The following is a 12,498-nucleotide window of genomic DNA, read 5'->3' as shown; positions in this document are numbered from 1 at the left end:
CTTGGAGGCAATCCCATTCAATGCAGTGAAATTGTTGAAGCCTTGAGTGTGAAATCTAGCATTACTCAGAATAAAATTTACCCTAGCAAGAAACCTCATCGATACCTTGACTCTGCAAAAGCCCTTAGAGATTCTTCACATCTTAAGCCACCTGAGGGAATTCTTCCTCAGGAAAAATCTTATGAATGTAAAAAAGATGAGAATGCCTTCCTCAGGAGTTCTAACTTAGCTGGGCACAAGAGACAACATACAGAAGAGGCATCCTATGAGTGCAGTGACTTGGGGAAAGTCATAAATTCAATCTCATACTTTAAGAAGGATGAAAAAACTCACATTAGAGAGAAACCTTTTGAGTGTAATCAGTGTGGTAAAGTATTACAGAACCATTCATCCATTAAGTTGCACATGAGAACCCACACTGGAGAAAAACCGTTTAAGTGTGATCAGTGTGGGAAAGCCTACAGCTCAAGCTCTTACCTTACGCGTCACAAGAGAATTCATACTGGGGAGAAGCCCTATGAGTGCCGTGACTGTGGAAAAACCTTCCGAGATAGCTCACTTCTCAGACAACATTCAGGGACTCATTCAGGAGAAAAACCCTACAAATGTGATCAATGCACCAAAACCTTCAGTAGAAGCTATAGGCTTACCATACACCAGATGACACATACTGGTGAGAAACCCTATACGTGCAATGATTGTGGGAAAACCTTCAGTATTCTCCCATATTTTAAAAGACATAAGAGAATCCACACTGGAGAGAAGTCCATTGAATGTAGCCATTGTGGTAAAGCCCTGAGTAGTAAGTCATCTCTTAAGATACACCTGCGGATACATACTGGAGAGAAACCTTACAAGTGTGATAAGTGTGGGAAAGCTTTTAGCCTGAGCTCCAACCTTATCACGCACAAGAAAATTCATACTGGAGAGAAACCCTGTAAGTGCAATGACTGTGGGAAAGCTTTCAGGGATCGTTCATGTCTTAAAGAACATGTGAGAATTCACACTGGAGAAAAACCCTTTACATGTAATCAATGTGGAAAAGACTTCAGAGTGAAATCTTTCCTTGTTTTACACAAGAAAATTCACATGAAAATGATACATGAATGTAAGGAATGTGGGAAAACCTTCCGTGGTCTCTTATCTCATAGGAGGCATATGAAAATCCATACCAGGGACAAGAAACCTTTTAAGTGCAGTGAGTGTGGAAAAGCTTTTACCAGGCATGTGTCCCTTAAAGTACACATGAGAACTCACACTGGAGAGAAACCCTATGAGTGTAATCAATGTGGAAAATCCTTCAATGTTAAGTGTAATCTCATTGTGCACAAAAGAATACATACTAAAGAAAAACCCTATAAATGCAATGTCTGCGGGCAAGGTTTCAGTAAATCCTTACCCCTTCGGCGTCATGAGAGAACTCATGCTCAATAAACCCCCTTTTAATGATATCCATGTAAAGTAGCTTTCAGTGAACTCTCGATCTTTAAGACATACAACCAAATGCTAAGTGAAAAGAACTGGTTGTGAAGAATGTGAGAAAGCCTCTAAGTAATGCATATATGGAAGAAACCTAAGTTATGCAATGACTGTGAGAAATCCTTTATTCATTCATTATCCCTTAGAAGATATAACGCTGAAGGGAAAATGTTTTAATATCTTCAAGACTTGTTACTTGAGAAAAATAAACGCTTAATGTTTTAAGCCACCATGTTTTCCATGTGTTTGTTCCTTTGTTTTGTGTGTGTGGTGGTGGTAGGGAGGTTTTTTGTTTTTCTTTTTTCACTCCTAATTGACTAGTCACTAACCAATAGAGTCCACAGATGGTCAGTTTTTAAAAATAAATTTTTATGTATGGTAACAAAAGTGAAAAATTATTTGATACAGGGATGTATGTTTAATAGATGTTTACCTATTGGATAAAGCTCTTAAGTTGTGCTTACAAATCATCTGTGTACCTGTATATTTCATGTGTCCTAACTTACCATTGCCTGCACAAGGTCTGTAATGAACCTTCCCGTGAAGATTGCAGATGGTGAAATTCTCCTTGGAATTCTGAACTTTTTCCAACACATTTTGTTTACATTTAACATGTACAAGAATGTACAATTGCATGAATTTTTACAAGGTAGAACATTTCTGTATTAACTACTGTACACTCTGGTTAAGATATAAGATATTATAGGCACCTTAGAATCATTCTTTAATGCTCTTTCCATTACTAATCACTCTGATTCCTACCACCAGAATGTAGGTACTCTATGAATCATGTCTTTTTAATTTTTTAAGTCAAACTATAGTTGACTTACAATGTTGTATTCGTTTCTGGTGTACAGTAAAGTGATTCAGTTATAGATATATATACATATTCTTTTTCATATTCTTTTCCATTATGGTTTATTATAGGATATTGAATATAGTTCCCTGTGCTATACAGTAGGATGTAGGACTTTGTTGTTTATCTATTTTATACATAGTAGTTTGTATCTGCTAATCCTAAACTTTATCCCTTCCTCACCCCTTTTCCCTTTGGTAACCATGAGTTTGTTTTCTATGTCTGTGAGTCCGTTTATGTTACCTAAATAAGTTCATTTGTGTCTTTTTTTTTTGGCCACGCTGCGAGGCTTGCGGAATCTTAGTTCCCCGACCAGGGATCGAACCTGGGCCCTGGCAGTGAGCGCTGAGTCCTAACCACTGGACTGCCAGGGAATTCCCTGGAGTCATGTATTTTAAAAACAACTTTATTGAGATATAATTCACATACCACAAAAGTTCACCCATTTGAAGTGTAAAATTCAACGATTTTTAGTGTATTTAAGGTTATGTGCACTCTGTGCCTGATACCGTATGTTATCATTTGTGCCTGGCTTCTTCTACTCAACATTACATTTTTGAGATTCATTTTTGCTGTTGCATTTAGCAGGAGTTTATTTTCATTGTTGCATAGTTTTCTATAGAATGAATATGCACACTTTATCATTCAACTGTTTTGAACATTTTATCTGTTTATAGCTGGGATATTTTACAAATGGCTCTGCCACAAACGTTATTGTACATGTTTTTTGATTCACAATTGTACATATTTTTGTTGGGTATGTATTTAGGAGTGCAATATCTATGGTCATATTTATTCAAAACTACCAAAGAATTTTCCAAAGTAGTTGCACCAATTTACATTCCCAGTCTCTTGCCAATATTTCACATTGTCTTTTCAGTTTGGCCATTTTGATGAGCATGGAGTGCCATATTTGATTTTTAAAATTTTATATTGAACTACTTTTACACTTAGAGAAAAGTTGCAATAATAGGGAGTTGCTGTATATCCCTCAGGGTTTCTCAGTATTAATGCAATCAATTTATCAGTCACTTCCTTTATGATTAGTGCTTTTTTGTGATTTCTTTAAGATTGTTGGTTTATGTCTATTTTTCAGGCAACCTTGAAAAGTCTGCCCAAGTAACTAGTAAATTGGTTTCCTTGCTACCTCTTTCCTACAATAGTACTAACTTCATTCATGTAGGGACTTTAGTTAAGAAAGGAGAAAATTTTCTTAAGTGACTGTGTGGCAATGATCCCATGATACATTCCCTGCATCCCTGAGTCTCTGTCCCTGTGGGGACTTAAACCACTCTGGTTCCCTTGTCCTTTAGTGATAATCTCTGGCTCAGAGAAGGCTGGGAGTTGGTCTTAGGAGGAGGCCATCAGGTCCCTTAAGGTTAGAACTGAGAATCCAAGAATGTGATACCCTGGATGTGAGAAGAAATGTGGGAGGAAAATGACATATACCTGTCTGTCCTCTCAGGGTCAGGAAGTCAGCCATGCAGGAGCTCTCCCTTCTAGCATCTGTGCTCCTTAAGGATATGAGCTGCCTGGGAGAAGTAATGACAGTACACATTTGGCTAATGAGGAGCTTTGGAAACTGAGCCCTCAGGGCCATAGAGACTGCATATAGTCTATCTGTGACCACTCTACTCAACAGCCCTACTCAGGTCAGGAAAGAGCAAACTGGAGTCTCCTTCTGAGATGATCCCTCTTGCCCAGCATCCAGTTGCCTTACTTGGTCCATCTGCCCTTCCTGGGGACAGATTTTCCATCCCCATCCTTCAATATCCAGAGGAAAGGTGAATGAGTACATTGATGGCTCCAAGGTAATCTGAAGTGCCCAATAAATGCAGTGAGAAATTGAACAGTTTATTTTTTTAACCAGCCTATCTGGAGGACATCCAAGAGGTAAGATAAAGTTCAGTGGAATTACAAGTGAGATGACAAGTTTTTGATATTCTTGATATATTTACTTTTCCACTTTCATCCAATTTGCAATCAGCTTTCATAATTTCTGGCTCCTATTCTGTCTTTAAATCCAAGGGACTCCTTCCTCAGCTGAGTATGAATTAGCCCCTTCAGAAATCTGGCAGATGTTTCTACAATTCTCTGGTTTCCCTCATTTATTTGGTAGTGAGTGGGGCTGGAGTGACGTGAGTTTGGCTTCTCAATTTTCCCAGTCCTCATTCCAGATTTCATCCTTAGAGAAGTCAATCAAGTCTTGTCCTTATTTCTTACTTGTGAGGACTCTAGGAGAGGACGTTGAGTCTACTGTTTAGTCTTTCTTTGAAAACCCCCAAACAAAACATTACAAAATACTTTAAACCATGAGAACTGCACAGCGAGCAGTAAAATAAACAGCCATGCAATCACCTTCCAGAATTAATGCCAAGCTTTTGCCATATTAGCTTCAGCCACCTTTAAAAAATTGTGACGAAGGCAGACATCATTACAGAGCATGCTAGGTGCTCAGAAGAAAACCACCAGGACAGAAGTCCAGAGCCACGAGCTTACAGAGTAAGCAGGGTCTCAGTGCAGTCACAGGAAAACTTACATGTGTGTTGGAGCACATGGGCATGTGAACCTGCCTTTTCAACTATAAGTTGTATGAAATGTAGGTATAGGTCAAGTATTTTTTTCTTTTCTTTTTTTGGCTGCGTTGGGTCTTTTTGGCTGCGCACGGGCTTTCTCTAGTTGCAGCACGTGGGGGATACTCTTTGTTGCAGTGCGCAGGCTTCTCATTGTGGTGGCTTCTCTTGCTGCAGAGCACGGCCTCTAGGCACGCGGGCTTCAGTAGCTGCGGCGTGCGGGCTCACTAGTTGTGGTGCACGGGCTTAGTTGCTCCCGCGGCATGTGGGATCTTCCCGGACCAGGGCTCGAACCCCTGTCCCCTGCATTGGCAGGCAGATTCTTAACCACTGCACCACCAGGGAAGTCCCTGTAGCTTACTCTTGACATTTTCTTTCTTTTTAAAAAATTGAGATATAATTGACATAGAACATTGTATTAGTTTTAGGTGTACAATATAATGATTTGATATATGTATCTACTGCAAGATGATGGGCAAAGAACAGCTTTCATGTCAAAGTTAAGGGAGATATGAGGCTGCTGGGTTCATTTCAGAAGGACTGCAGAGGCAAGCTGAGGAGACTTTCACTGGCCAAAGATACGACAATTTGAGAATTAATATAAATAATAACTGCAGTGTATTGAAATATATCAAATGCATTTAAAATCCAGGGAGTTCATGATGACATAATGTTCATCGTTGGATAATGCTGAAAACCAATTATTTAAAAAAGTGATGAACACAGGAATCAAGAAGTATTCTGTCTTTCTTATAAGAATTCAATTTCTTATAAGAAATCAATCTATTTTTTACAAAATATTTATTTAGTTATTTGGCTACACCAGGTCTTAGTTGCAGCACGAGGGATCTTCATTGCCGGTGCGGGATCTTCAGCTGCGGCATGTGGGATCTAGTTTCCTGACCAGGGATTGAACCCGGGCATCCTGCATTGGGAGAGTGGAGTCTTAGCCACTAGACCACCAGGGAACTCCCAGAAATCCACCTATCTGATTTGGGAAATTTCCTCTTTATGGAAGTATTTCAGCCAATAACTGAAAAAAGAATTAAAATGTCAGCATTTTGTAACTCCTGGTGAATTAATAGATCTAGGAAATAATTATTACAAGAAGACAAATAGGCAATGTGTTCTTCCTCATGAATATATTTAAGGATGTTTGCCAAAAATTGAACCTAAATTTAATCAAGATTCTAGACTAGAAGTAGGCACATCTTTTTCAGTAAAGAGCTAAATAGTAAATGTGTTAGGTTGTGTGGGCTATACGGTCTCTGTCACAAGTATTCTCAACTCAGACGTTGTAGCGGGGAAGCTGCCATGGACCATAAATAAACAAATGGCTGTGTTCCAGTAAACCTTTATTTACTGAAATAAGCAGCAGGCAGAATTTTGTCCACAGACTGCATTTTCCCAAACTGTATTCTAGAATACAGTCTTAATAATTTTATTCTGGAGTTATTTGCTTGGAGGCGTCTTAAGGGAGAAGACAACATTCCATGACTATTTTCCTGTGAGTACATACCCCTACTTGACAAAGAATAGATGGACTATAAAAGCTTGGGACGGGGTGGTGTGGGGCGAAGTTTTGTGGGAATGTAAAGCAAGAAAAGGAGAGGAAAGAAGAGGGGAGAGAAGGAAACAGGAGAAAAGACCTGTAACTGATTGGTTTCAAAATATGGACAAGATTAAGGAAGTTTCTCTGAAGTTTTGTTTTCTTGTCACCATCTTTCTAACAGACCCATTGACAACATGAAACCAGGAAACCTCTCTGGTACTGCAGAATTCCTCCTTCTGGGACTGTCAGGGGATCCAGAACTGCAGCCCCTCCTATTCTGCCTGTTCCTGTCCATATACGTGGTCACTGTGCATGGTAACTTGCTCATCATCCTGGCCAGTATCTATAACTCCCACCTCCACACTCCCATGTACTTCTTCCTCTCTAATCTGTCTTTCATTGACATCTGTTTCACCACCACCACAATCCCAAAGATGCTAGTGAACATCCAGACACAGAGCGAATCCACCAGTTACACAGGATTCCTCACCCAAATCTGCTTTGTCCTGACTTTTGCTGGACTGAAAAATGGAATTCTGGTCATGATGGCCTATGATCGATTTGTGACCATCTGTCACCCACTGAGGTACAATGTCATCATGAACCCCAAGCTCTGCGGGCTGGTTCTGATCTCCTTCTTTGTTAGTGTTCTGGATGCCCTGCTCCACACTTTGATGGCACTGCGGCTGTCCTTTTGCACAGAACTAAAAATTCCCCACTTTTTCTGTGAACTAGCTCATATTCTCCAACTCGCCTATTCTGATATCCTCATCAATAATATCCTCGTGTATTTAGTGACCAGCCTGTTGGGCGTCATTCCTCTCTCTGGGATAATTTTCTCTTATACTCGAATTGTCTCCTCTGTCCTGAAAATCCCGTCAGCTGGTGGAAAGGATAAGGCATTTTCCATCTGTGGGTCACACTTAATAGTTGTTTCCTTGTTTTACAGGACAGGTTTTGGGGTGTACTTTAGTTCTGCAGCCACTCACTCCTCCAGGAAGAGTGCAGTAGTATCAGTGATGTACACTGTGGTCACCACTATGATGAACCCCTTTATCTGTAGTCTGAGGAACAAGGCTATGATGGGGGCTTTGAGGAAACTCATCTCTAGAATATCATCTTTCCATTGATTTCCAGTTGCTTTGGGCTTACACTGCTGGAATATAACACAGAGAAATAAATTAAGGAGAGGTCCAGCAAGTCTGACCACCTTCTTGAAATACTTAAGACCAGATATCAGATGGTTAAGGGTGAGAATTTGTTTTTTTGTTTTTTTTTTTAAAGATTTTTCTGATGTGGACCATTTTTTTAAAAAATTTATTTATTTATTTATTTATGGCTGTGTTGGGTCGTTTCTGCGCAAGGGCTTTCTCTAGTTGTGGCAAGCGGGGGCCCCTCTTCATCGCGGTGCGCGGACCTCTCACTATCGCGGCCTCTCTTGTTGCGGAGCACAGGCTCCAGATGCGAAGGCTCAGTAATTGTGGCTCACGGGCCCAGCTGCTCCACGGCATGTGGGATCCTCCCAGACCAGGGCTCGAACCCGTGTCCCCCTGCATTGGCAGGCAGACTCCCAACCACTGCGCCACCAGGGAAACCCCGAGAATTTGTTTTTAATTAAAGAAAAATTTTTGGTGTTTCTTTTTTATTTTATTTTTATATTTCTGGGGGGGTGAGAGTTTTGGAATCAGACCACCTGGATTTGAATCCTACCTCTGCTAAACAGTAGCTATGTGACCTTTGACAGTTTACTTGAACCCTCTAAGCTCAGTTTCCTCATCTACAAAATTGGCATAATTATATTTACAATTTTGGAAGATCTGAGACACTTCGATTCTCTCAGAATACATGCATGCCTTCAGCAATAATAAGGCAAAAGTCTCGACTCTCATAGGGAAATGATAAATGATCACTTTATCATCTTTTCTAACAATGACTTTAGAGGTCAGATAGGTCTAGGCACAAAAACACAGGGCTGCATTTCATTCTGCCTAAGCCTTCTTCCTAAGGCTGTTCCCCTGATGGTCATCAATGCCTATAACTGTGCAGGGACATTTCAGACACAATAACCAGAAACAGAAAACTGGCTGCCTCTCCTTAAGTCTCTTTGCAATGCAGAAAGAATCTTTCCAAGGAGACACCCAAAAGACATTGTTTTTATTATCAGCCTGATTTGGGACGTATGTCCTGTATTAGTTTCCTATTGTCATTGTGACACATTACCACAAGCTTAGTATCTATCCTAAAACAACACAAATGTATTCTCTTGCAGTCCTGGAAATCAGAAGCCTGAAATCAGCTACATTGGGCTAAAGTCAAAGTGTTGGGCTCCTTTTGAAAGCTCTAAGAAAAGAATGAAATGCGGAGTTATTGTTTTTTGTTTGTTTATTTTTGGCCGTGCACATCATGGCTTGTGGGATTTTAGTTCTCTGACCAGGGATTGAACCCAGGCCAAGCGCTGAGTCCTCATCACTGGACTGACAGGGTATTCCCCGGAGTTATTGTTGAATGCGTAAAGAATTTCTGTTCAGGGTGATGAAAAAGTTCAGGAAATGGGTAATGGTGGTGGTCCCACAACATTGTGAATGTTCTTAGTGCCATGGAATTGAACACTTTAAATGGCTGAAATGATAAATTTTATATCTATTTCACCACAATTTAAAAAACTCAAAAAAAGGGAATTGAAACTGATAAATAACATCTTTCTCTCTAGACAAAAACAAACAAAAATCATTCCAATGTTAAGCAAAAGTCAAAGTGATTAAATATTTTGGAAGACAATATACAAAGATATTTTTATGACCTCAGAGGAGTTGAGCACCTGAGAGACTAATACAATCCAAAAGGTAAAGACAGGAATTTAAGCACTTTAAAAATAAGCCACTAATAAAAAAGTTAATACAGAAAAAAAAAAGCCACTAAAACAATTTTCAAGAATGAAAATTCAGAATTGTTCTTTCAATATAGTGAAGAAAAAAGCAGGGCAAATAAACTTCCAATGAAATATCTCCACATGTGACCTTATTCACTCCATCAATATCAACGTGCTTTGATTACCCAGTACAGAAATAAACAACTTTTAATATATTCCAGCACTCTCAAAAATCACTCCTTCTCACCCTCTCCTCTGTAGCCACCAGAAAGCCACTACTTTCTGCCCTTATGAAGTTGCCTATTCTACGTACCTTATAACAAATCATACAATATTTGTCCTTTTTTGTCTGGCTTATTTCGCAGAGCATAAAGTTTTTAGGGTTTATCCATGTTGTAACGTGTCAGAATTTCATTCCTTCTTATATGGCTGAAATGAATGAATGAATAAATAAATAACTTCATAACCTACAATTATAACCAGGCTTCCTGATATCATTGATTGCATAGATATGCCATTGGCTGTATCTAAAAAAAGAACACTAGAGTCCAGTTAGAGAAGAATGGTGTGTCCACATTTGCACTGTATGTGAAGTACATGTGAACAGAAAGAGGTGGAGCAGTGAATGATGAACACCTGGCTTCATAGCATCAGGGAATCAACCACCCTGAATTTTTCCATTATATCTTCTTGGCCTTTAAGGATTTGCACTGCACTGGCATCAGAATGATGATGAAATTGTTTGGCTAATGAGGAGCTTTGGATATTGGTCCTCCAGAGGTACAGAGACTACAAATTGTGAAAACCGCACTCAACAGCACTTCCCTGGTAAAGAAACAGCACGCCTATACCTCCTCCTGGAGATAAGCCCTCTTGCCCAGGAGCCTGGAGCTTCACTCAGTCCCTCTCCTCTTATAGAACTTTAGTCTCCATCACTGAACACCTAGCAGAGATGCATCATTGCATCTCTAGGAGAGATTCCATCATTGCATCTCTAGGAAAGATTCCATCATTGCACAGTGAAGTCATCCAGGTAGCAAAATGTCCCTTTGTTAATGTTTGGAAATCAGGGCAGGTGTTTTACTACAAGTTTATCCAGGGGAAACTGTGAGGAAAGGACATGCATAAAATGATTAGAACCAAGGCATCCATTTGCCTCTTGCCTGTCTCCCATCTTGACATGTTCCCTCATATCTTTCCTGCAATCCTCAAAGAGCTCTCATTCTGTCAGTCTCCTACTCTCTCTCCACAATGGAAAAGACTCTTTTCTTTCTCAGCAGGAATATGCTCATTTACAAACATGGTGATTGTTTTCAACTTTGCGGGCATTTAACTTCATTTTTGTAGTGGTTTCGGGGAGGAGGCTTGGGCAGTTTTACTGTATCTTCCAGTTCTGTGTTTTTAACACAGCTCTGTGTTATCTCTGTTGCCAGGCTGTGAGGTCTCTGAGAAAGGAGGTGGCAATCCAGTTAGCCTCATCAGCCTGACTACCTGTTTCTCCTAATAAGGTTACCAAATGTTATAAATAATCAGAACAGCATAGTGTAATTTTTTAAATGACCATTCCTAGATCCTTTCCAGAATTAACAAATGTTGACACACTGCTTTATTAACTTCAGGTCTTTTTTCAAAATAACAAAATAACAAGCATATGGAAAGCATCCCTCCATTCCATTACTTCCCTTCCCAAATTGGTGTTCGCCTCTGGTGATACTCCTGCTGCTGGACTAGGGACCACATCTTTTCCATCAGATTTATCAACAATATGGAACCCAGAAACCAAACAGTTGATTTAGAATTTCTTCTCGTGAGACTGACAGAGGATCCAGAACTGAAGACCACTTTCTTCAAACTGTTCCTGTCCGTGTACCTGATCAATGTCCTGGGAAACCTTCTCATCATCTAGGCTGTGATCTCTGACTTCCAACTTCACAATCCCATGTACTTCTTTCTCTCCAATCTGTCCTTTACTGACATCTGTTTCAGCACCACCATGATCCCAAAGATCCTGGTGAACATCCAAGCACAGAATCAGAGCATCACTCATAGAGGCTGCATCACCCAGATCAGCTTTGTTCTGACTTTTGTTTGTTGGGAAAATTTTCTCCTTTTAGTAATGGCCTACGATCGTTATGTGGCTATTTGTCACCCACTAAGATACACAGTCAACATGAACCCCCGCCTCTGTGTTCAGCTGATTCTACTCTCCTTGTTCATTAGCATTGCAGATGCCCTGCTGCATAGTCTGATGGTGCTGCAACTGTCCTTTTGCACAGACCTGGAAATCTCCCTCTTCTGTGAAGTTGTTCAGGTCATCAAACTTGCATGTTCTGATACCCTCATCAATAACATCCTGATACATTTTGCAGCTAGCATATTTGCTGGTGTTCCTCTTTCTGGAATCATTTTCTCTTATATTCAAATTGTTTCCTCCATTTTGAAAATGCCATCATCAGGCAGAAAGTATAAAGCTTTTTCTACCTGTGGGTCTCACCTCTCAGTTGTTTCCTTTTTCTGTGGGACAGCTTTTGGGGTGTACATTAGTTCGGCAGTTACTGACTCTTCCAGGAAGACTGCAGTGGCTTCACTGATGTACACTGTGGTCAGTCCTATGATGCACCCCTTCATCTACAGCCTGAGGAACAGAGACATGAAGGGAGTTTTGAGGAAACTTATTGGTAGAGTACTTCTTTTCTGTGATTGTGTCATCCGATTTGGGATGGGTTCACTAGAATGAATCAAAGTAAAAGTAAAAGGAATACTGATGAGCTAGAATGCCTGACTCTTTCATCAATAGGTTTTTTGATAAATAGATAACATGATGGCTAAGTGCATTTTAACTAAGTGCTCTTTTTTTTTTTTCTTGAGCACTGTGATTTTTGACACATGATTTCCATTTTCTAAGAAACGTTTCTTCAGTTAAGGTCTATGGAAGCTGAATCTGAGGCAGAGGTTCATGGTATAGTAATTTTGTGGGGAATGTTCTGAGCACAAAGGAAGTGGGAAAAGGTGGATAGGTCAGGGAAATGATTTAAAGAAGTCTGTGGTCATGCAGAAGTAGATTCTGCTTGATTCTATGGGTAGCACCGTGTGAATTGCACCCCAGAGTTAAGCCTACTGTGGGACGTAGTGGTTGATCTTTCATACCCCAGATCAGGAATCCTTGAGA

General features: G+C 40.0%; 3 protein-coding genes across 3 annotated transcripts; all 3 read left to right on the top strand.

The window, feature by feature from the left end:
* Positions 1-405: 405 nt before the first annotated feature.
* Positions 406-1,434, top strand: LOC133090658 (zinc finger protein 431-like). Its single transcript, XM_061189035.1, has one exon. The coding sequence runs from the start codon at positions 406-408 to the stop codon at positions 1,432-1,434; it is 1,029 nt and encodes a 342-aa protein (XP_061045018.1).
* A 1,618-nt stretch (positions 1,435-3,052) lies between these two features.
* Positions 3,053-7,590, top strand: LOC133090252 (olfactory receptor 7G3-like). The gene is made up of 2 exons (XM_061188596.1): positions 3,053-3,079; positions 6,652-7,590. Exons 1-2 carry the CDS (start codon positions 3,056-3,058, stop codon positions 7,588-7,590), a joined length of 963 nt encoding a protein of 320 aa, XP_061044579.1. The 5' UTR covers positions 3,053-3,055.
* Positions 7,591-11,091: 3,501 nt separating this feature from the next.
* On the top strand, positions 11,092-12,066 carry LOC133090656 (olfactory receptor 7G1-like). The gene is given in 1 exon segment (XM_061189034.1): positions 11,092-12,066. A coding segment is annotated over 1 exon segment (972 nt). The 5' UTR covers positions 11,092-11,094.
* Positions 12,067-12,498: the final 432 nt, after the last annotated feature.

This window comes from Eubalaena glacialis, chromosome 4, assembly GCF_028564815.1.
Source record: "Eubalaena glacialis isolate mEubGla1 chromosome 4, mEubGla1.1.hap2.+ XY, whole genome shotgun sequence".
NCBI lineage: Eukaryota > Metazoa > Chordata > Mammalia > Artiodactyla > Balaenidae > Eubalaena > Eubalaena glacialis.
This window is presented reverse-complemented; position numbering and strand designations above follow the sequence as displayed.

Coding starts and splice junctions, on each gene's coding strand:
- LOC133090658 (XM_061189035.1), top strand. CDS start 406: ATGAGAACCCACACTGGAGAAAAACCGTTTAAGTGTGATCAGTGTGGG.
- LOC133090252 (XM_061188596.1), top strand. CDS start 3,056: ATGTTTTTTGATTCACAATTGTAC. Junction 3,080..6,651: donor TTTTTGATTCACAATTGTAC/ATATTTTTGTTG, acceptor AGACCCATTGAC/AACATGAAACCAGGAAACCT.